At 44.6% G+C, this 25,260-nt stretch overlaps 1 protein-coding gene across 2 annotated transcripts in view; it reads left to right on the top strand.

The window, feature by feature from the left end:
* Dmgdh (dimethylglycine dehydrogenase) overlaps positions 1-25,260 on the top strand; it is a 74,963-nt gene that overhangs the window by 19,985 nt on the left and 29,718 nt on the right. For both annotated transcript variants that reach the window (XM_076927157.1, XM_076927158.1), the window contains exons 6-14: positions 3,823-4,071; positions 6,476-6,674; positions 8,755-8,924; positions 9,272-9,425; positions 11,744-11,909; positions 12,485-12,615; positions 14,950-15,167; positions 18,505-18,662; positions 22,021-22,080. In XM_076927157.1, the coding sequence (XP_076783272.1) occupies positions 3,823-4,071; positions 6,476-6,674; positions 8,755-8,924; positions 9,272-9,425; positions 11,744-11,909; positions 12,485-12,615; positions 14,950-15,167; positions 18,505-18,662; positions 22,021-22,080 (1,505 nt within the window). The remainder of the gene's footprint in view (positions 1-3,822; positions 4,072-6,475; positions 6,675-8,754; positions 8,925-9,271; positions 9,426-11,743; positions 11,910-12,484; positions 12,616-14,949; positions 15,168-18,504; positions 18,663-22,020; positions 22,081-25,260) is intronic.

A 25,260-nucleotide genomic window follows, 5' to 3' on the forward strand; every position in this document is an offset into this window, starting at 1 on the left:
TTGCCTGTCTCAGTTCTTAACTCGTTGTCCTGTTTATACCAAATCTTCAACCTATGACCTGCCCCTCCCTTTCTTCCACAGGGCAGAAGTTACTATTTACATAATAGTAGCTCCTGGGAAGTGTGTGTGTGTGTGTGTGTGCTTGTGTGCATGTGTGCATGTGTGTGTGTTTTCTAAAGGCTGGAGGCTGCCTATAAGGTAAGTATTGGTAGTTGGGGGCAGTGATCTGAAACACTGACCCCTCTTGTAGCACTGAGATGCTTTAATAAGATCAATTTTATGAATAAAAGCAAGCATCTCGTTAATGGTTACAGACTGTAGCAGCTGGAACATTTCCCAGAGTTACTCAGTGAGAGGAAGATGCCACAGATCTTTGGGCAAAGTCCTCAGGGTAGCTCTGGAATCCAATTACAGAAACCAGGATGCAGACACAGAAACAGTCACACTGTGAGAGAGGTCAGAAACAGTCACACTGTGGGAGATGCAAAGGCTTCTCCCTGAGCCTTTGGGATGCCCCTAAGGAGTGGGTGAGGGCAGAGCTGTGTGTGTGAGTCTACTGTTTTTAGTCTTGTCCAGGGCACCAGGGCACCAGGGCTCTCGGTCCAGACACCCATGCACTGCCAAGTCTGTGCCCGAGGCAAATCACCAATTTATAAGCTGGTAATAATAATGGTGTCCCCCAAAATTAGTGTGGTTAGTAAACAACTGATCACATAAAATACTCAGGGCTGAACTCGCATTAAGTACTGTGTCACTGGGCTATACCCTGTTGGCTCATTTGTCCATTTATTTCATTTTACAATGAGCTAAGGTCTTGTTAAATTGCCCGAGTGGCCTCAAACTGTATATAATGTCAGTGGCTCCAAACTTGAAATCGTTTTGCTTTCACCCCTGATTACATATGGATTACATATCCATATCATATGAACACAGCCCATATCATCATGCTAAAACGTCTCCTGAGGAGCCTGGCATGCTGACAGGAGAGTGTGCTGGTCTTTCTCTTTCCTTTTCCTCTCCTTCTCTCCTTCCTTTTTCCTCCCCTCTCCCCTCCTCTTCTCACCCCTCTTCCCCCTGATCATTCTTCCTTCTCTTCCTTTCTCCTCCACTCGCATCTCCTGCCATCCCCTTTTCCTGGTGTGTGTGTGTGTGTGTGTGTGTGTATCCCTAGTTGTGAGAAAGTAGGCTGAGGTGTGGTCCTTAGCACCTCCATCATCTCATCTTAGTGTGCAGCAGGCTAACTGCCTTCTAGTACCCAGAGCTTTACAAATGAGCTGGCTTCTACCATCATTCTACCCTTGCCTGGGTGCAGGGACACAGCGCAGGGACACAGTGGAGGGACACAGCACAGCACAGGCTGATGCCGTTGACTCTGAAATAAAGCTTTCTTGTACATGGTAAGGAAGGTACCTGTTGACCTTGTTTCTAGTTGACTCGTTAAACCTGGGAGAACTTTGTAAATTTTGCTTAGAACTTTCCTAATGCGACAAGTCAGGAGGCACGCGAATGATGCCGACGTGGAGCCCAGTTTTTATGCAGAAAGAACTGCTGCATTTTTGCTTGTCGCAGTGTACCAGAGCAGGAGACCTCCACCGTCACAGCGTGCAAGCCGTCCAGAAGTGAACTTGGTCCTGAACCCACCTCCCTTCACTCTAACCTCATCTCTGCCGATCTCTGAACCCATATTTAATTATCCTGTATGCATGGGGGTGGGGTGGGGGTCTGGGCATCGAACACGGGGCCTCGTGCATGCTCAGGAAATGCTGTACCACTGAGGTGCATGCCTACCCCTGTACTCTTCTGAACAGAAATCATTTCCAATGCTCATTTTTATTGGCCCTTCAGTGGCATTGCAGGTAGAGATAAGTGTGGGGTTTTTTGGGTTTTTGTTTTTTTTGTTTTTTTCTTTTTTTCTTTCTTTCTTTCTTTTTTTCCTTTTAGGATGATTTTTTTTTTCTGTGACTCTCCCCTTTGACCTTGGTTGCTAGGAGCTCTAGCAGGACCTAGACTTAGACCAATTCAATAAACAGAAGAGGAGGCTTCTCAAACGCCAACCCTTTGCCAACACCAAAGGGTAAATGGGATTTAAGGCAGTACAGTTAGACAGGATGCAGGCAAACATGTATACTTTGTTTCTATGATAAAATGCATTAATAAGCAAGGCACCAGACTCAGAAATTTGTAATTATGTTTAACTAGGACAGAATTTATTTTCTTCAATTTATGTTTTTAATAGAAACGACTAGATCAGGGATACTGCAGTAGTTTGAATTACTTGGCTAAATAATGTGACTTTAGATCTAAAAACTGTCCTAGTATGTACAAGGACAATAGATGGCTTTGCTATGTTTTCCTACAAAGAAAATCCTGACACTGGTAATTTATACCTTTCTACAGGCCGCAATAACTTAAGTCTCTAAATTATTAAAGACCAGCAAATGTCTCTGATGCCCACAGATTGGATTTAAAGTTTACAAACGGGGACCCAGTGGGGTGATTACTCAAGCATAAGTAACCCCACAGGCCAGGGCAGCACAACAGAGCACTCAGGTGGTGCTTGCTTAGATGGAAGCAAATGCTGGCTGCTCTGAGATGCTGCTGCTCTGAGATGCTGCTGCTCAGGGATGCTGCTGCTCAGGGATGCTGGCTGCTCAGGGATGCTGGCTGCTCTGGGATGCTGCTGCTCAGGGATGCTGGCTGCTCAGGGATGCTGGCTGCTCTGGGATGCTGCTGCTCAGGGATGCTGGCTGCTCAGGGATGCTGGCTGCTCTGGGATGCTGCTGCTCAGGGAAGCTGGCTGCTCTGAGATGCTGCTGCTCAGGGATGCTGCTGCTCAGGGATGCTGGCTGCTCTGGGATGCTGCTGCTCAGGGATGCTGCCTGCTCTGGGATGCTGCTGCTCAGGGATGCTGCTGCTCAGGGATGCTGGCTGCTCTGGGATGCTGCTGCTCAGGGAAGCTGGCTGCTCTGAGATGCTGCTGCTCAGGGATGCTGCTGCTCAGGGATATGCTGCTGCTCAGGGATGCTGCTGTTCAGGGCTGCTGCTGCTCAGGGATGCCGGCTGCAGTGCTCAGGATGAACCCACCTCATGCATGCCCGAAAGCCTCCCCACGGAGCTTTCCTACGAGTCTCTCTAGTTTTCTGACTACAGTGCTCTTGAAGTAGCAGAACTTAATGTGGTCTCCTCCCAACGTACATAGACTCTAAATTTTACGTCAACACAACAAACTTGAGTCTGTGGAAGTGGAGGAGAGCAGGGTTTAGGAGGGGTAAGAGTTGACTCTGAGGGCTGCAGCGTACTCTGCTGTTCTGAACTGTGCTGGTGACATCTGCACAAGGGCTCGCCCTCTCTCGCTGTGTCTGTCTACAGGCAGGGCTACTTTGTTATTGCCTTTCTTATACGCATTTGGTTTTGGTTTTTTTTTTTTTTTTTTAATGTTTGGGTTTTGTGGGGGGTTTTTTTTGTTTGTTTGTTTGTTCACCTTTGCTTGCAGGCAGTAAGATTTTTCATGGAAGGAGCTTCTCTGAGTTGCAGATGTTGTTATCAAAACTATTGTCCTCTTTCCCACTCTGTTTTGCAACGCTCAAAAGGTACTTAAGAGACGTGGCTCAGTGGTAGAGTCTCACCTAGCAAGCATGTATAAGGCCTTTGATTTGCTCCCCAGCACTGGAAGCAAATAAACAATGAAATTTTCAAAAACAAATTGCTGTATCAATGTCATAGGTATATATATATATACATACATATATACATATATATACATATATATACACACATATATGTACATGGTGGCATTTTTTAAAAACCATTTTCTCACTTAAGGATTTTGGGCTCGTGAAGTGGGTAAAATGATTGGACTAGACCATCCCCTCATCCCTGTACAACATCAGTATGTCGTCACGGCAACAATCCCAGAAGTGAAGGCTTTGAAACGAGAGCTCCCAGTCCTTCGTGACCTGGAAGGATCCTACTACCTCCGACAGGAAAGGGATGGGCTTTTGTTCGGTCCCTATGAAAGTCAGGAGAAGATGAAACTTCAAGCCTCCTGGGTCGCTCATGGAGTCCCTCCAGGTGGGTTCAGCTAATGAAAGGTGTGCAGGTCGAAGAAGATGGATCAGCTCCCCAAGCCTGGGAGCCAGGTATAGAACTGGACAAAGTCCTATGCTGATGTTCAGATGTCTGGGACAGCATGAGGGAGGGGTTGGAGGTGGCTGTCCTTGTACCCTGTGGGGAGTGAGCCAGGTGGGAGGAAAGGGAGAGACATGATTGGTTGGGAAGAGAAGCTGACATTGCTGCTGGGACTGCTGGGAAAGGCTCCAGGTAGAGCTGTATCTGACCGTGCCAATCTTCCACCATCTCCCTCTACCTCCATCTGCCTGCTTGGTCTAGCTTCAAGATCTGAACACAGATGCTTATACTCTGACAGTAGTCCACACTGCAGGTACCCACGACAGGATATCCAGCCTACAACTGGATAGCCAGAGTCCTCAACACTATGGACAGTCCCTCCTGTGCCTCACAAGTGGGAGAGGCTCAGAGCCCTGTGCCTAAGCAAGAGGGGCCATGATTTCTGGTTCTGTAGGGGAGAAAGGCCAGGGTATTTTTGTTTTGTTTTGTTTTGTTTTGTATTTTTTCCCATGAAGCCAAATCAAGAATCAGGCTGTCTAGGCTACCCTTCTAGTTTTAACCTTGTGTGCATGTGTTAGTCATGGATGCAGGTGCATGTATGTTCAGATGTGTGTACACATGAAGGTCAGAGATCATCCTTAGATATCATTTCCCAGACATTGTCTACATTTTATTTTACGTTTTGAGATAGGTTTCTCACTGGCGAGCAACTCACCAGAAGCTAGGCTGGCTGGTGAACCCCAGGAAACTACTTTGCCTCCATCTCCCTGTTGCTGGGATTATAGTGCTCTATCTATTCCTCATCTATCCATCCATCCATATATCACCCATCTATCTACATATCCATCCATCTATCCATTCATTCATACATCCATCATCTATCTATCTACCATCTATCAATCCATCTATCCAACTATTTATCTACCCATCTATTGATCATCTATCCATCTATCTATAGATCTGTCTGTCTATCTATCTATCTGTCTGTCTATCTAAAACATAGACTCTGGGCTTGAACTCAGGTCCTTGTGTTTGCAAGACCAGTTCTTTTCTAGACAGGGCCACCTCCCCAGCCTTATTTTCTGGCATTGTAAGTTGATAAATACTTTGCAGCATGGAACATATCTTTCCCTCTCAAGTAACAGGAAAGGATTTCTGACCCACCTCACCTCTTGCAGAGCTGGTCCAGCAGCCAATGGGCTTTGGATTGGCTGGATGGACCCTGCACATCTGGACCTGAGCAGAATTGCTCCTGACTTCAGAGTGAGAGCTAAGCCAGTAGGGGAGGCTGGGGTGGGGCTCTCTCTCTCTCTCTCTCTCTCTCTCTCTCTCTCTCTCGTTCCACTCTGCCCATGCTGTGGCTTTTCTTCCAAGTAAATGCTGAACAAATATTTAATTAATCCTAGCTGGAGGGTGGGAGAGCCAGACTGTGAGTTTTTCCTGGCATGGTGTCCAGGTGTCCTAGGGCAACCCTGGTAGCTTAGAGGCTCCATGCCATTGCCCTGACCTGCAGTTCTCAACAAGGGTTGGGGGAACCTGTGTGGACAAATGTCATGACCCTGCTTTGAATCACAGTGACTTCTAGCACAAGAAAAAAGTGAGGATTGTGCAGGCCTCACCTCTGTGCACAGAACCCTAACCCCTGGGCACACGTGGGAGCAAGCTAGGGAAGGAGGCTGTCTGACGACAAGACAGTTCAAGGAGTTCACAGGTCCTCCTAGATCCCAGAGCATGGTCCTCCGCCTCCAGTGTCCTGCTGGAGTACATAGCCCATTTGTTATCTGTTTTATGTTAATTGAAAGATTAAAAAACTCTCTCCTGACAAACCAATTTATTGTTCTTTTGAAAACAATGATTGGGATAAATATTGGGGGGGGACGGGGGAAACAAGCACAAATTTTATTTCTCTTTACCAAAAAAGGTGATTTTTGTTTCAGTAAAAATAGCATTGTTGTTCCCAGGAACATGATGGGTACTGGTGTGGGGATGGTGAGTGTCGAGTGAAGACTTAATAATTCTTATACTGATTGATTGATTGATTGATTGATTGACTGATTGGTGTGTGTATGTGGGCATTCAGACGCCATGATACATGTGCAGGGGTCAGAAGATGGCTTGCAGGAGACAGTTCTCTCCTTCCACCATGTGGGTCCTAGGGAATGAACTCAGGCTGTCAGGCCTGGTGGCAGATGCCTTCATCCTCTGATGAGTCATCTCAGTGGCCCCAAGTTCAGCATCTAAAGAAAAAGAAAGAATCTTCCTTACAGGCACCTGTTTCAGAGACTCTTCGCTCTGAGACTTACCTGTACGTGGGGGTACATTCTGACCACGATGTCTGTCTCTCTAGGCTTTGGAAAGGAACTTTTTGAGTCTGACTTAGACCGAATCACAGACCACCTGGAAGCTGCCATGGAAATGATTCCTGTTCTGAAAAAGGCAGACATTATCAATATCGTCAACGGCCCTATCACCTATTCTCCTGACATCCTGCCTATGGTGGGGCCCCACCAGGGCGTCAGGAACTACTGGGTGGCGATTGGCTTTGGGTGAGTAGCACCCTGAGATTTGACATTTCTTGTAGAAGCGCTTACTGCTAAGATCTAGTCTCAAAATATCAGGCCCCCAAATGGAAAACATGGAAGAGGATGGGGATGGGGGTCGGTGGGGAGTAAGGTAAGGGTGGGATTGTCGCCTTCCAATGAGCAAGGGATGAAAGACGGAACTAATCATATAATGGGCTAAGCGCTTACATGGTAAAGGTTAGCACACAGAAGGCAGTCGTCTTCTGAAACTGTCCTCGTGTGTTTCCTGTCATTTCCACTCTTCATGTCTCCTTTCATGGCACTACCTTCCAAGGGGTCAATTTGTCCCTCAGACAGGAGTGTTTTCAAAACAGAATGACATATTCAGAACATCAAATGGATAACATGGCTTACGTATTTTCACCACAATTCCTGAGTCATGTCTATGTGACTCCCTCGGCTGCTTCCCACTTAAGATTCCACTCCTTGCCTGTGCTTCGCCTCTGATATTTGTCCCACTAATATGCCGAATACTGATGTCAAACCCACTACGCCATCATATCACAGTTTCTAATATCCTAGTTTTCTTCTCTATTCTCTTTGGCTGTTTGTTCAAATAATATTTAATGATTGCTAGCTCTGTGCCAAGCCTCGAGCTACAAGTACAAAGTGATAGCTTTTTATTTTTCCTGAGAACTGACTTGTTAACAGACAAGGTATATTCATTCTTCTAAAGGAGTGCAGTTGTGGAGAAAGTAATTTGCTTTCTGCCAAATCCCCCCCACATTTCTTAGAACTAAGGCGCCGGCTGTTGGATTACTATCGTTTGGGGGTGCTGGAGTGCTTGTGTTAGAATTTTTTAAATATGTGGTGGTGGGGATCAAATCCAGGGAGAGAATGGGCGTCTCCCAATTAGTATCGACTTCCCTTGACTCTCTCTTCATAATATTCACCCCCATTTACTTTTTCTTTCTTTCTTTTTTTTTTTTTTTTTTTTTTTTTTTTTTTGGGTTTTTTTTTTTTGTTTTTTTTTTTTTTTTTTTTTTTGTTTGTTTTGTTTTTCGAGACAGGGTTTCTCTGTGTAGCCTTGGCTGTCCTGGAACTCACTCTGTAGACCAGGCTGGCCTCGAACTCAGAAATCCACCTGCCTCTGCCTCCAGAGTGCTGGGATTAAAGGTGTGCGCCACTACCGCCCGGCTCATTTACTTTTTCAAAAGCTCCTTTTTGTTATCATAGATAAACCCATATTGAAAGGCTTTGTTAGATAAGAATGGGCAGACAGACCTGATCACACCTACTGGAAGCAGTCATTCTGACATCACAACCATATGTGAGGTTAAAGCATCTTTTTGTGGCTGAGGATACAGCTCAGTAGAGTGCTAGCTTAACATGCAAAAAGCCTCGGGTTTGATCCCCACTGTCCTATAAGCCAGGCTTAGTGCTGTATCCCTTTAATACCAGAGGTAGGGAGGTGGAGGCACAGGAAGATCAGAAGTTCAAGCCCACCCTCAGCTACGTAGTCAGTCTGAGGACAGCCTGGGTTACGTGAGACTCTGAAGCATCGTCTCTTAAAAATAGGAGACAAATAGACCTTCCCTTCCAAGTGGCCTATTAGTTGCAAAGGACCAAGGTCATGTGCCTGCCTCTGATCCAGTGCTTCTAAGCTGAAGGTTCTTTGCATGGAGGCATCACCTAAGGAAGTCAGGACTACACTGAGCCGAGAAGAGATGGGGTGGGAGCCTCCCACTGAGTTTCCTGTCAGTCAGGATATGAGCTCAAGAAGACTGCTGAGTGCCAACCACATCTCTGAGTCTGCATCTGTCCTAGCTGGCAGCCATAGGCTATCTGTAGGTATGGGTATCCCTTGAGAAACTCTGAAAACAAACCAGCAACCAAGTGAAGCGCCTCTCACTTGCACACCAGAACAAACATTGATTTGTTTTTTGAGGAAAAAAATGATTATTAAAACATAAAGATTATATTCCGTGTGTGTCCTGAAGAACATAGGGGGCTTCAAACCTGATGCCCTGTAAGGCAGTTGGATGGGTTTCACCGCTTGAGTGCACCTCATTTATAACATCTGAAACATCTTTGTATCCAAAAGATATGGCATAATCCATGCTGGTGGGGTAGGGAAGTACCTCAGTGACTGGATCCTGCATGGAGAACCTCCTTTCGACCTGATAGAACTGGATCCCAATCGCTATGGCAAATGGACAACGACACAGTACACAGAGGTCAAAGCCCGAGAATCGTACGGGTTCAACAACATTGGTGACGTACTGACTTGCTGTCATCTAGAAAGACCTGCAGCACCTCTCACTGCAGACACTCTGTTCTGTTCCCTGGGGCTGGCAGGGAACTCTAAGCAGCATTTGCCTTAAGAACTGGCAAGGAATGTGTTACCATATGTGGTTAATGTATTGGGTCCATCACTGATTTTAAGCAGCAATTGTATTTTTACTTTGCCCTTTGATAATCAGTATAACTGACATCTTTGGGGGAAAATCCATACATATGCTTTTGGGTTGTCAGCCCCACCGTTTCCATTCCTAAAATCCCTTCAGTATATTGCATCATTTCAGTTATAAACCATTAACGCACTGGTGTTCCCTTCCCAGTTGGCTATCCTAAAGAAGAGCGGTTTGCTGGGAGACCAACCCAGAGAGTCAGTGGGCTCTACAAAACCCTGGAGTCCAAGTGTTCCATGGGTTTCCATGCAGGCTGGGAACAGCCACACTGGTTCTACAAGCCTGGCCAGGACACTCAGTATAGGTAAGTGAATGTCTTAGCCTGCCTGTGGTCCTGACCAGGGGCTGCCACTGCAGGAGTAGACAGGAGGACAGCAGGGCATGGATTCCTCTCCGTTGTAACTGCCACTCTCAGAGGAGCTCCGAGTCTACTCTGGTTTCATTTTCCTGCTTATGATGGAGGAATCCCTTAGGCCAGCCCAGGAAACACTGGCCGGTCTCAGTGATGCCTAGTCTACTTGGCAGTTACCAGAGTCTCAGAGGAACCCTTCTCAGCCCTGCCCACGTACAACCATGGCTTTAATTGGCTGCTGAAAGTTTATCATGGCTTAGAGTTTCTGGACAAATTTCATGGCATTCAAATGCTGCGTGGAAAGGACCCACGGCTCTGGGTCACAAAACAGACAAGAGCACCTGCACTTGGGGTTAAACTAAACCACCAAGTCTGCCACTGAAACAGGCCTCTGCGTCCCTGTGAAGTGCTGGATGTCATGGCTGGACTTGGCGTTAATGCTGATTATTTTTCCCAGTGAGAACCCATAAACTAAGAACAGCAAATCTAGAAGCTAACTTACAGTTCCTGTAACCTGTCATTTTGCTAATTTAAACAGGGTTCTGGACTAGAAAAATAGTTTTGTTGGTAAAGCACTTGTCATGCAAACACAAGGACTTGAGTTCCATTCCCAGTACCCGCGCGCGTATAAAAGTTGGGCGCGGGGACAGATGCTGGTAATTCCAGTGCTGTGGAGGCAGAGACACGTGGGTCCCTGGGCCTTGCTGGCCTAGCCTGTTGGTGAACTTTAGGCCAGCAAGAGATCCTGTCTTGGAAATAAAACAAGGTGAATGGCTTCTGAGATATGGCACACAGGTTGGCTGTGGCCTCAGCATGTACAAGCACATATGTGCACATGAATCCACATATGAACATACATGCATGTGAAACAACAGGTTTTGAAGTCTACTTTAAGTTCAGTTAAGTGGTGTAAAATATAGAGGCGGGGAAGCTGCAGGTGAGTGTGTTCAGCTCTAGAGGCAGCGAGTCTAGAATGGTTGGAAGCCCAGTGCTTATGACTCAGATAAATGCGAGCTTTGTCTTTCATTCTGTGATGTTTAGATCTGGCTTAAGTTTCTTTTAAAAAAAATATTAGTGATTAAGCTACAGAAAAACTCTGCAGTTTTCCTCTGTTCGGAAGCTAAAACCACCGTGTTAGAAGCCCATTTGCCAAAGTGGAGATGAGTTAGGCAACCTTTATTCTAGACCCTGCTCTGTCACTAGCTACTGCAAAGGACCTAAATGCGACTTTGCCTTTTTTTCTGAAGAAAGAAGGTGCTGGGCTAGACCATTGCTTATCTCAGGGATGGGCACCCCCTGGAACCTGTCATGATGCCTTATCCCCTGTTAACAAGTGGAACTGATTTATATTCACAGTGCTGGCTAGATAGATAGCTGTGAGTGTGCACGTGCACACACATGACATATACATACATGATAAACACAGAGGGACATAAACAATCATACATGACATATACATACATGATACACACAGAGAGACATATACAATCATACATGGCATATACATACATGATACACACAGAGAGACATATACAATCATACATGACACATACATACATGATACACACAGAGAGACATAAACAATCATACATGACATATACATACATGGATACACACAGAGAGACATAAACAATCATACATGACATATACATACATGGATACACACAGAGAGACATAAACAATCATACATGACATATACATACATGGATACACACAGAGAGGAGACCTATACACTCATACATGATATATACATACATATACACACAGAGTGACAGATACACTCATACACACACAGAGACACAGGTACAGGTACATACACACAGATACAGAGACATATATACACACATGCACAGACACACGTGCACAGCATTCATGCACACAAGTGTATATACACACACACTCCATTCTGATTTAATGAGGCTTTACAACTGGCATTTGAAAAATACTCCTCAGATGATTCTGACATGCAACCAGGCTTCAGAACCCTTGGACTGTTGCCTTCTACGATGCCCTCCAGACCAGAGTGCCCATGAGTTCTGTCTTATTTTTCTAAATAATTAACACTTCATTCACTATAAAATGGGTCAAACAGACAAATAAGTAAACTATAAAAGGTCAGATTCCAAAATGCGTATATGATTTACAGAACAGATTTGAGGGTACTTTCTAGCTCCAGAGGGCTTTCCTAAATGGGGGAAGCTGATTAAAATATTCTTATTTTATATTTTATAATTTTTGCATAATGGATGGCAGTAAATACTATGTTTCAGGCCAAGTTTCCGTCGCACAAACTGGTTTGAGCCGGTGGGTTCTGAGTACAAACAGGTTATGCAAAGAGTTGGTGTGATTGACCTGTCTCCATTTGGCAAGTTCAACATCAAAGGCCGCGATTCCACCCAACTTCTGGACCATCTCTTTGCTAATGTCATTCCCAAGGTAAATAAACAAGGTCCAGGATTCTGACCTGGTCCTTTAAAAAACCCAGATGCAACCTTCTTTGACTCCACTTATTCCAAACGGAAGCTAGAACACTTCAAGGGACCAGGAGTGTGCAAGCTAATCCTCAACTGAAATTTCTGTTGAGTAGATTGTCATCTGGGAAACTAATGACTTCACTCAACGTGCCAACGAGATCTTGAAAGTTGATTGTAGTTAAATGAGTGTGTTGTTGGTTTTATTAAATTATTACACTTATTTTATCTATGTGTGTCATGCATGTAGAGGTCAGAGGACAACTTGCAAAAGTCTTTCTTTTTGACCTGTGGGTTCCAGGGATTGATTTAGGGTGGCTTTGACCAAAAGTGCCCTGACTTCAACGCCATCTTCCCAGCCCTGAAGTGCCATTTTTAGGACAATTTTGTATGATTGTTTAAATGAAAAACGTAATCTTTGGTTTAGTTCATCTACTTGACATAAATAGTAAGAGGTGAGGCTTTTCATGGTACACACGATTGACATGTGTGTGAAGACGCTTAATTCTTCCTCAAATGATTCTAAATTCTTTTGTGCAGGTGGGTTTTACAAACATAAGTCACATGTTGACACCCAAAGGTCGAGTGTATGCTGAGCTGACTGTTTCCCACCAATCTCCTGGGGAGTTCCTCTTGATTACTGGCTCTGGGTCGGAACTGCATGATCTTAGGTAAATGGACATCCGGTGAAATAATTTTGTACAGGTGACATGGTGACTCAACATTACACAGGGTTTTTTTTGTTGTTGTTGCTGTTGTTTTGTTTTGTTTGTTTGTTTGTTTGTTTGTATTCTAGTTTTGTTTCTGTTGCTATGATGAAATGCTATGACACAAAGCAATTTAGGGGAGAGAGGCATAGACTTCAGTTTGCAGTTTCAGGTTACAATCCGTCACTGTAGGGAAGTCAAGGCAGGAATGGGAGCTTCAAGCAGCTAGTCATATTACTGTTGCAGTCAAGAGCAGGAGAGATGAATGCAGGCACGACGACTTGCTTGCTCTAGGCTTGATTTTTCTACTGTCATACAGTTGTGGACACTCTTCATGGGGAATGGTGCCACCACCACGGGATGAGTCTTCCTACTCCATTTAATTTAATTAAGACAGTGCCCACAGACATGTATACAGGCCACCATTCCCCACTGAGATTCTTTCTATAGATGATTCTGGGTTGTGTGGAGTTGACAAAGCTGCATCATGGGAGCTGGAGAGATGGCTTAGCCTTTGGGAGCACTGGCTACTCTTCCAGAGGACCTGGGTTTGGTTCCCAGCACCCATGTGAGGCTCATAACCATTTTAACTCTAGCTCCAGGGGATCTGATGTCTTCTTCTGGCCTCTGGGAGTACAAGTACATACTCGGTGCACAAACATACATGTAGGCAAAACATGTCTACACTAGCGAGCCAGAACTCCTTGTAGACATGACCTCAATTAACTCTCTTAAGATTTTGCAGAGGCTGGCGAGGTGCATCCTTCCCAGGCCTGGGAGCCAGAGTTCAGACTCCCCAGCAGCCATATAATGTCAGACAGGCCCAGTGGCTTGCAGGTAATCCCAGCACTTAGAGGCAGAGACAGGGCATCTCTACAGCAAGCTGGCAGCTAGGCTATCTGAGTAGGCAAGCTTTGGGTTCAGGTGAGAAGCCCCACCTCAAAATAATAAGATAAAGTGCTGCCTTAGTTAGGATTTACTGCTGTGAACAGACACCATGACCAAGGCAAGTCTTATAAGGACAGCATTTAATTGGGGCTGGCTTATTATAGGTTCAGAGGTTCGGTCCATTATCATCAAGGCAGGAGCATGGCAGTGTCCAGACAGGCAGGAGGAGCTGAGAATTCTACATCTTCATCTGAAGGCTGCTAGAATGAGAATCTTAAAGCTCACCCCCCTGATACACACACACACACACACACACACACACAATGACACAGCTACTTCAACAGGGCCACACATCCTAATAGTGCCACTCCCTGGGCCGAGCATGTACAAACCACCACAAGTGCCATCAAGGAAGATACTCAGTGTCAATCTTTGCCTCTGCACACACTTACAACATATGTGCATATATATACACACCACATACAAACACGCTAAATAGAAAGATTTTTGTGAAGTGCGAGCTATCCTCACTTGCAGATGAGGAAACAGGTATGGATGAAAGCTACCTGCTTGTCAGCATGACTGATTAAGGTGCCACATCTCCGGTTTGCTTCAGCCAGCTAACTCCCTTAGTTAGCGTCTCCCTTTGGGATACCCTGGCTCACAACTATATTGCTGACCCGCCTTTGCCTGGACCTCTGGTCCACTGTAAAGTTTCCATCTTTTTAGTCTATCTAGTATTCCAAAAAAGTGTGGGGGATATTATTATTTAATCAAAGTCTGACTCAGATTTTCACCTTAGTGGTAGAATTATGGAAATCTGATGATCCAGTGCAGGGGTGTGGAGGTCACCTTAGCCACTGAGCCTCTTCTCATCCAGAGGAACACTGATAGACTCGCAGAGCTCCAGGGACAGCTCAATAAATTATGGCCCGAGAGTTCCCTTCCAAAAACCCATCAAGACTTAGAAATTGAGACTGGAGTTTTTCCTCTTTTCCTTGTGATTGTCAGAGCAATTATGTGTCTGGTGGCAGGCACATTATTAATGGCTAGCAGCACAAGTATGCGTCTTGTGTACAGGTATTGAAGCAAATTCGGGTTTAAATTAATTTTTGAAGATGGGACCATTAGTTTAAATGCAACAGAACCGTCACTATTTATAACCGTGGCAAGCTCATTTAAACTGGAAGATTCTTGTTACCGGGAAGAATTCCCTCCCACGTCTTAAGTGGGCAATTTACATCCAGGGAACTCAGTTTCCTCAACCTTCAGAGTGAGATGGCTGCATGCCCTGACCCTCTAGGGACTTCCTGATAATTCCAAACTTGAAGGAAGGCTTCAGAGACATAATATGTTAGAAACATGCATTATTCACGTGAGGTTTACCCAGGGCTTGTGACCCCAATGCAGATGGATTGAAGAAGCAGCTGTCAGAGGTGGATATGATGTGGAAATTCAAAACATAACCGACGAGCTTGGGGTCCTGGGAGTTGCAGGGCCGTATGCAAGGAGAGTCCTTCAAAAGCTGACCTCGGAAGATCTCAGTGACGATGTCTTCAAGTTTCTTCAAACCAAGTCTTTAAAGATATCTGACATTCCCGTCACTGCTATCAGGATCTCCTATACCGGTAAGAACAGGGAGCCAAGCTAAAATAAGGAAAGGCTGCCAGAAATGGGATACACTCACATACACTGCAGACTGTCACACACTGTCACACCCTCACAGTGTGTCTCACACACAGTCACACACACACAACCACACACACTCAAACACACTGCGGACTGTCATACACCATCATGTCCTCACAGTGCATCTCACACACAGTCACACACTCACACACACGCACACAAGCACACAAACTCACACATAACCACATATGCTGTCATACCCTCAGTGCATCTCATACATACACACACACACAATCACATACACTGTCACACCCTCACAGTGTATCTCACACACACTCATGCACAACCACATACACAGTCACATAACCACAGTGTATCACATACTTATACATACACACATACATTCACACACACACTCCAGATTGTCACACACCCTCACAGTACATCTCACATACACACATAACCACACACACTGTCATGCCCTCACAGTGTATATCACACACAGTCACATACAACCACACTCACACTCTTATATACAATTACACAGTGTCATACCCTTACAGTACATCACACACACTCATACATACATTCACACACTGCATACTGTCACACACTGTCACACCCTTACAGTGCATCTCACACATACTCATGCACACACACACTTGTATACTCAACACATAGCCACATACACAGTCACACCCCCACAACGAATGCTCACACACACAATATATGCTAACACTCACACACTCTCATACCCTCACAGTGCATCTCAAATACACTGATACATAACTACACTCACACACACAACCACACATACTGACACACCCTCACAGTACATGCTTACACATATACACACACACACACACACAACCACACATACTGACACACCCTCACAGTACATGCTCACACATATACACACACACTCACACATTGCCACACACATTGTCACACCCTCAAAGTGTATGCTCTCTCACATACATACATTCACAGTCACAATACATGCTTACACATACACACACTCACTCACACACATACAGTCACACATAGCCATCCATAGTCAGACCCTCATGATGCATTCTCACAGTTACCTATACACACAGTCACAGTACATGCATAGATATATTCACACACACACACACACACTCACACACACACACACACTCACACATAGACACACACTGTCACACCCTTACAATGCATGCTCACACCCACCTACACACATACTCACATTCAGATGCTCACTCACACACACTCATCCACATACACACTCATGCACACTCAGCCTCCCCCCAACCCCTGCTTAACTTTCTCTGATTTTGAAGAAAGATTTCTTTAGCCCAACTCTAAGACAAGACGTCTGTTGGCCACGCCCACTCTTTATAGCGCTTCCACTCGTTTCTAGTTGCTTCTCTTTGGAAGTGTAGACGAGAAAGGAACAAAAGAGGTCACTGGAATAACTGGAAGACCATAGTCAGCAGACTATACAAGAACACTCACAGATAGTGTGGCTTCCAGCCTGTTGTGACCACGCCAAGCATTAAAACAGTGGTTCTCAGCCTTCCTAAGGCTGCGGCCCTTTAATACAGTTCCTCATGTTGTGGTGACCCCCAACCATAAAGTTATTTCATTGCTAGTTCATAACCCTAATTTTGCTAGTGTTATGGATTGTAATGTAAATATCTGTGTTTTCCAGTGACTCCTGTGAAAGAGTTAGTTAGACCCCCAGAAGGAGTTGTGACCCACAGGTTGAGAACTGCTGCACCCGAGGATGGCTCCTGGCGCATTCTCCCTTAGGGTGTGTTTACTGGAGACCTCCACCCAGCCTTGACGGAGTATATATTTGGTATAGGAAGCCCTTCAGCACCCAGTGATGCTTTGGCTTACTTCTGAGTTCCTCTGATGCCCTTGTCCTCTTATTGAAGGAGCGCTTAGTGGCCGACCCCCACTGAGCTCCGCGTTGCTCCTGGTCTGGAGTATCCTGGCAGAGCCGTCACTGACACCCTGTGATATCGGGAACAAGGCGTGTGCTCACTGTTAAAATGCAGTTCCTCCAGGTTTCCATTCTAACCTTTCCCAACCTCTGCAAAAAGAGTGACTGGGATTTAAGAGAGAGAGAGAGAGAGAGAGAGAGAGAGAGAGAGTCTCTTTGGTTGTTTTCTTTTTTCTTTTTCTTTCCCTTTTCTTTTTATCAAATAGATCTAACAGTGAATGAAAGGATTTGGGAGTAGGGTGGTAAATAAGAAACAAAAGAAATTTAAAGACTACAACTGGCTATCCACAAGGAAGAAATGTGAATAATACCATATATTTTTTTATGTGTTTGAGGCTTTTGATTCTCGGGTTGGAAGCTGGAGTGTCTAAACCCTGAACTCCATTCTCCTTTATTTTTGCATATGTGCACATATGTTTGTGCATGTTTGTGGGGGTCCACATGTTTACATGGGGGGGGGGGCAGCAATCAACCATGTATGCTGCCTTGTTTTCCAAGACAGGCCTTCTCCCTGGCTCAGCGAATCACAGACATTAGGACATTAGGTGAGGCTGGTCAGTCAGAGGGCCACACTCCCCCACCCCTGGCCCACCAGTCCCGTAACCCAAACTCCTCTCCTCCCACACCCAGGGCAACTTTCAGGAAACAGTTTTTTTCTTCCATGGGTGGGTACCAGGGATCAAACTCAGATCATCGGGCTTTAGCAGTAATCACCTTTATCCACTGAGCCATTGTGGTACCCTACCCCACCCCTACCCCAACCCCCACCCCCAAGACCTCCTGCGTGTCCTTTTCTAAATGTGGATTCTGGGCAAGCTCAGGTCTTTGTACTTACATACATGTTAAGTACTGTCCTAACTTGCTCCTCTCCCTCTGTAAAGTTGTTATTTTGTTGAGTTTTATTTTTAGACAGATGTCTCAGTAACGGAGGCTGGCCCTGGGCTCACAAACCTCCTTTCTCAGCTTTCTGAGTGTAGGGATCACAGATGTCCCCTCATATCCAGATGAAGCCTGTGAAAACAAACATGTATTAGTTGTTTGCCTATTATCATTGTCCTGAAAACAGTTGAGGCTCAGTATGAAGCCAGGGTCCAGGCTGAAAAGTGAGTCCTGACTGCAACCTCTCTGTCTCTGGAGAAAAGTCACCCAGCAGTGATGTCTTCAGGAGTCAGGCTTACACACAAACAGCCGGCCGTGGCCGCGAGCTGACCGGCTCCGTGTGAGCTGTTCTTTTGTTGCTTTGTGCATGCCAGGGTTTCTCCCGCACGTGTGTTGCTAATGTAGGTGAGTGCCCGCCCTGCAAGCAGCACTCTCATGCCCGTGTGGGCTCTGCCTGTGCATTTCAGGTGAGCTGGGATGGGAGCTGTACCACAGACGAGAAGATTCTGCCGCGCTTTATGAAAGCATCATGAATGTGGGCCAGGAGGAAGGCATCGGCAATTTTGGAACATATGCCCTGAATGCTTTAAGACTGGAGAAGGCTTTCCGAGCCTGGGGCTCAGAGGTTTGAATGCTCACTTACTTATGCTCGCTGTATTGTAGCTAATGTTCGTTGGAGGACCAGTATCCACAGCACGAGTATCAACTCTGGCTCGAAGAGAAATCAGACGCCATTAGATGACTCTGAGTAGGGAAACGGCCCCCTGCCTCTCTACTTCCCAGATGAAAACTGACTGGGTTCTGGGGTACCGTTTATTCTGCCTAATTCTCCCTGCTTGGTGGTGAACCCCAGACATTTTCTGGCAGGCACACCCCAGAGGATTTGAGTATCACCTTTCAAATCCTTGCTTTCTCCTCTGTCATGTCTCATTTCTTCTCATAATCACCCTTGGGTGAACTAATGTCCTTTTCTTTTGAGGGACAGTGTATTTATTAGTCAGGGTTCTCTAGAGTCATGGAACTTATGGGTAGTCTCTATATAGTAAGGGAATTGTTATGAGGACTTACAGTCTGTAGTCCAGCTCCCCAACAATGGTCAGCTGTGAATGGGAGTCCAAGGATCTAGGAGTTGCTCAGTCTCACAAGGTAAGCAGGTGAAGAAGAGTGAATCTTCTTTCCTCCAATGTCCTTATGTGGGTCCCCAGCAGAAGGTGTGGCCCAGATTAAAGGTCTGTACCACCATGCCTGGATCTGGGACTTGCTTTGTCCCAGATGACCTTGAACTCAGAGATCTCCTCGCCTTAGTCTCCTGGGATTCATAGCCACTATACCTCAAGATCTCCATGCCAAGATCCAGGTCAGAAACTTGTATCTCCCAGCCTCAAGATCTGAATCACAGGTGAGCCTTCCAATACTGGATTATAGTTCATTCCAGATATAGTCAAGTTGACGATCAGGAATAGCCATTACAGAGAGGGACAGTGGTCCCATATGTGTTGGTCTAGTCTTCCCCACCAGTGATAGTGGGAACCAAGGGCTTCTTCTTGTACAATGCTTAACCATTTATATATGCATTGATTCTGCTTTGCTTCTGTCTTAGTTTCCTCCCTGTTCCTGTGATAAAATACCCTGACAAAAGCGACTTCAGGGAGAAAGGTTCTTCCAGTTCATAGGTTCAGGTTACAGTCCTTCAGCGCAGAAAAGTCATGGTGGCAGTAGCTTGAGGGAACCGATCACATCACATCTATAATCCGAAATGATTGCATGCCCATGTACTGCTGCTAGTCTGGCTTTCTGAACTTTACCCAGCCCAGGATCCCTGCCCAGGGAACATAGTGTCTACAATTGTGATAAGCTTTCCCACATCAACTGTTGTCACCAAGATACTGCCCCTATGTGCATTCCCAGAAGCCCTTGTTCCACGACTTACCTTTACCACAACTCTTATTTTGCATCACTCTTATAAATCACTGGATTCATTGAGCCACAACGTCCAGAATCCTGTGATTAGAGTCCTATTAACCTTTTTTATTTCCTTGTGGGAGAACCAAAACCCTAACCTTTTCAGAGAACTGATGTTTTAGGAGCCATTGTAAACATGAGCCTCTGAGTGGGGACCCTGGGGGTTAAATTTATCCTCTATTTGTCTCTTGGATGCTTTGCTCTTATAAAATGGAGCGTTTATCCTAAAGGATCAACACAGACATAAAGATGGTTAGTGGTGAGCCAAACAAACACACCATACAGCTAATTTCTAATTTCACCTGAAAACTCAGGTGGGTACTCTTATCACAGAAGCAAGCTTGGAGGAAGGCTGGTCCTGCATACTGCAGGAACTCAGTCTACAGCCAGGATTCAGATGAGGCCAGCTGCCCTCGGAAACAGGACAGTTTCGTCCCTATGCTCAGGGAAAAGGACAGAGAAATTGTCCTTTGAGAGTTAAACATGGCTGCATTCTGTCCTCAACGTTTCTGATGTTTTTTTCTGCTTCCTCTCTGCGCTCCGGCTCATGGTCCTCTCTCCCAACAGTGCCAGAGCGCCCTCTAGTGCAGAAACGTCGACGAAGCCACCCTGTTCTGAAAAAGTTCTCTAATTTTGAGCAGACTGAAAAATAATTTCAGAGTAACCCAAACTAATTTAGGGAATAGGAGAACAATTTTCTTTGGTTTAAAGTAGTCTTGCGTTTATCTGGCTTATGTAAGTCCTGTGCTGACTCTTTGGGAGGTTAGAGCCAGCAGCCCCCATCACCACAAAGCAAACAAACAACAAAAGAGCCCGACTCTTTTGTTGAGGTCCTCAGCTCATTAACACTGTTAACTGAATACATCGTGGTGTTCTGTTCCCATTTCTATACAATTAACAGTTCCCGTTGAATTTTATAGCTTTCATTTTTCCTCAGTTCTCATTTTTTAAATTAGAATCTTCTAATAAAATTTTGAGGAGAAAAAAAAAAAAACCCTTAAAGACAAAACAGTGATAAAATCCCATAACTACATTCAGGTTTAGAACCGAATATTGGATTTCCCATGAACTGGTGCGTCCTATCATGACTCAGCTATTTCTGAGTTTTAATCCTACCTTCCCTTTTTCTTGTCTGAACTCTGCAAGAGTTCCCTCATCTGCCGTTTCTCTCTTTATTCCTATTTCATAGCTAATCGCAAGATAAGCAAAGTTACTTGTTACTTTTAAAAACACAAATATGTAATTAAAATTATTACATGATATACACGAGATTCTTGTTTGTGGAACATCACGTACCAGCCTTCAAATATTTAATAAGATAAAAGATCGGAGGCCAGAGAGATGGCTCAGTGGTTAAGAGTAGTAACGGTGTGTGCTTCTCTTGCAGAGAACTGAAGGTCAGTCCCCAGCGTCCTCACTAGGCAGCTCACAGGGCCCCATCACTCCAGATCTGGGATAGGACACCTGCACACATCCACACACAGACATGGACACATACATGTGCACATAATAAAAACAAATAAATTAACACCTTTAAAATAAAAGAGCAGTAGAAACCCATCCCAATGTTCAATCTCCGTTTTTGCTATATTTAAAAATGACAGCATTTGCCAAAAGACTTCATTTGAATTGGAAATACTGCTTTGGAGTCCATAATTAGTCTTTTAAAGAATCTTTACTCAAAACCCATCAAGTGTCCTTGATTCTAAAAAGAATAGTATAAGAAAATGATGTCTCTGTTTCAATCATTGTTATGTTATGCACCAGTTCAAGGTGGGAGCCAGTGTTTGCCAGTATTTGCTGAGTGAAGGTAGTGGGTTTGTTTGTTTTAGTGTTCTCTTCATCTCCCCCTTGCCCTGTACTAAGACTTTCTGGGAGTGGTGGCACACTCCTTTATCCCCTACCCGGAGGAAGAGGCAGGCAGATCTCTCTGAAGTCCTAAGCTTTTTAAAGACAACACAGTCCTTATGTGAACCAAATTAACATGTTCATCTGGGGTTCAAAACCTGTTTTCCTTCCAGATGAACTGTGACACAAACCCCTTGGAAGCTGGGCTGGAGTATTTCATCAAGCTGAATAAGGTATGTTTACATTCTCCAGTGTGCATGAAATAAGCATGAAGATGAAGGCACTGTTTTACAACAGTCATGCTTTAAAACTTAGCCAAGTGTGGGTACAGAAGAAACGAGTTGACATAAACACTAAACATCGCTTAATGCTCTGTATGAATTATCTGCCATAATTCGATCAGTTTCATCTGTGGGAGAGTGCCTAGCGATTTGAGGCAGCAGGATTCAGCTTCTTTAAGGGTTAAGACTAAAACCCAAGAGGATGGAGAGATGGCTCAGTGGTTAAAAGCACTGATGGCATTTCCAGATGACCTGGGTTCAATTCCCAGCACCCACATGGCACCTCACAACTGTCTGTAACTCCAGTTCCTGGGGATCCAACATTCTTACATAGACATACATGCAGACAAAACACCAATGCACATAGAATTTTAAAACAATAATTAAAAAAAAATACTAAAACCCAAGGTGAAAGTTGGTAAAAAAAAATCACAAGATGATTAACAATTAGATTCCAACAGACATCTTTATAGAAATTGTGCTGTATGGATGTTGTCTATGTATCAGCTACTCCTGGTGGCTGGTGAGGTTGCACATCAGCTAACCAAGCAGTGAGGACACTGACTTTCCCTGGATGGTCCCACAGAGCAGCCTTGCCACATTGAGCTAAGCAGGTGCGTATGAATAAGTTTTGCATCTAATGATAACATCTAAATATAAACAAAAGATGCGTTTCCAATGTGTCCAGTACAAAGTGGGAATTTACTGAGGAGCCAACACAGGCCCCCAAAATTACTATTGACCTCAACATGCCAAAGGGACACTCTCCATCAGTGGTCCTCAGATTGCCAGGTTCGGTCTCATCTGGAAACTTGTTAGAAATGCCAATTCTCAGGTCCAATCCTAGACTTACTAAAAGCAGAATTTCTGGGAGCTGGGCCAACAGAGCTATGTTTTAATAAGCCCTACAGAGGTTCCTAAGAGTTGAGAAACACGATGCTATATAATTATTGTGGAAACTTATATCATAGGAGGCCAGTTTATTATGGCCCTGCTTGCTGGAGCCAGCCCTACACATGTAAATGCGGTTATGCCAGTGAGCAGTGCTTCAGAGCTTCAGAGTCATATGAAAGAACTTAAAAGTTGATGGTGTCAAGGTTAGGAGAAACAGCTGCTGTCAGGCTATTAGTTAGGATTCTCCAAATACACTGCCATGTTTATAAGCTCTAGGCTGGTTTCCTCTCCGGTGGGAATATATAAACCTGTGTCTATACATCGGGCTATAGACATTTTCTAAATGCTTGGCATCAGTTCCCAAATTCTCAGCCGAAACATTAACAGGAGACGTGTGTATTTGTTGTGTTCGATTTTAGGGGCAAGGACCCCATAACGAACTCTTAAAGGAATCCATCTTTTCTGTGCATTTCCCTGGCTTTTATTTTTATGATGTACCATCTGTCTCTAGACTAGAGAAAGCAGGTGCTTGGAATTTGAGCAGCTCCTAGCAGCAGATTGCTCCTTGTGGTGACAGAAGTCTGAATTTGGCTGTTTAAAATAAAGATAAAAATGTCCAACTCCTCAAAGTACCTAGCTCTCTGCTGCTGGCCCCTGATAGGAAGAGGAGGGGTCGGTTCTTCTGCTTCCATGCTTTGGATATTATTATGGAAAGATCTCAGTGAATGATGTCTTCCTCTGAAAATGGATGCTTTAAGATGTTTTTTATGATGACCAGCAGATACACATATGAATTTATTAGCTCTTTTAAATGATATAATCAAATAACCCAAGCTGAGAGCCAAGGCAAATTGTTTAAAATATGCTAATTGTGACTGTTTTTGGATGCTGAATTGTTGGTTCTTCTTTAAGTGTCAAAGAGTTAGTTCTTGATGATTGTGTTGGGTAAACACAGAGCCCAAGGAGTTGGCCATACCTACCTGGGATGGGTCTTTTCCACCATTTTCAGATGGTTGATTGCTATCAACCTATGGGAGAGAAGATACATGCTAATTTCTCCGGCAAGAGACTAGATCTGATTGGCTGTCATGACACCCTCCTGGTGGTGTCACAGTTTTGTCACGGCTTTGCAATCTATGATGAGAGACAGCTTCCTGGAAATCAAACACTGTAACCTAAGCTGTATAACTTGATAAGTCAAGCCCTGTGCCTATGAGCCAAAGCCGTTACTCAGACATTTAATGCACAGAAAGATGTTCCTTTCAAAGCCTGTTGGAAGGTGTTCTATAAGATTTAAAAGGAGAGTAATATCCAAAATCTATGTTGCTTTGGAAAATAGATGCCAGGCAGAAGCAGAAGGGAATACAAGGGGGTACTTGGTTTTGATAATGAAAAAAAAAAGATAACAAAACAATTTTAGAGTTTTATTGAAGTCATTTCTTCCCATTCTTTACCTCCAAGGTTAATAATTAGAATCCTCCTCTAAATCCTTACATGCTCAACACATAGCAGCAGCCATAGTGAGAAGACGTGGAGAGGCGACTGTTGGAGCCAGAGGGGTGGGGGTGGGGGATGGGAATCAGCATTTCCTCTGCCTTTGAGCATGGGAGCAAGTCACGGGAGGTGATGTCACATGAGGAAGAGCATCCCCTTTAGCCCAGGTCTGAAGCTCAGTGTGACACCTTGTCTTATAAATTGAGACCTTCCTCAGCCATGTCTCAGATATATCTGTAAAAGTATATATATATATATATATATATATATATATATATATATATATATATATATAATTTTAGCATAGGATCAGCATGGCCTCACGTCCATTTTAAGGAGGAAAGTGGGGGAGGCGAGCAGTCATCATGCTTTGTTAAGGCGAACCGTGTTCTTGTCAAAATTGCTGAGGAGGTAGAGAGAAAGAAAATGAAAAACAACAGTCTTCTATTACCAGCTCAGCTCCTTCTCTGGCACTGGCTTATGTGAAAGACATAACACACCACACACACACGCACGCACACACACACGCATGCACACACACTCACATACCATAATACAAACAGACACACATATCACACTCAATCACACACATTACATCCATAAACACATGCACTCACACACATATACACACTACTCACACACATACTTTCACACTCATACACAAACACACAGAGACTCAGTCCTAGAGGTCACTGTGACCATCAATCAGTGTTCAGTGGGGGGGGGGGTCATTGGTGTGGTCAG

The sequence above is a fragment of the Arvicanthis niloticus genome, chromosome 29, assembly GCF_011762505.2.
Source record: "Arvicanthis niloticus isolate mArvNil1 chromosome 29, mArvNil1.pat.X, whole genome shotgun sequence".
Taxonomy (NCBI): Eukaryota; Metazoa; Chordata; class Mammalia; order Rodentia; family Muridae; genus Arvicanthis; species Arvicanthis niloticus.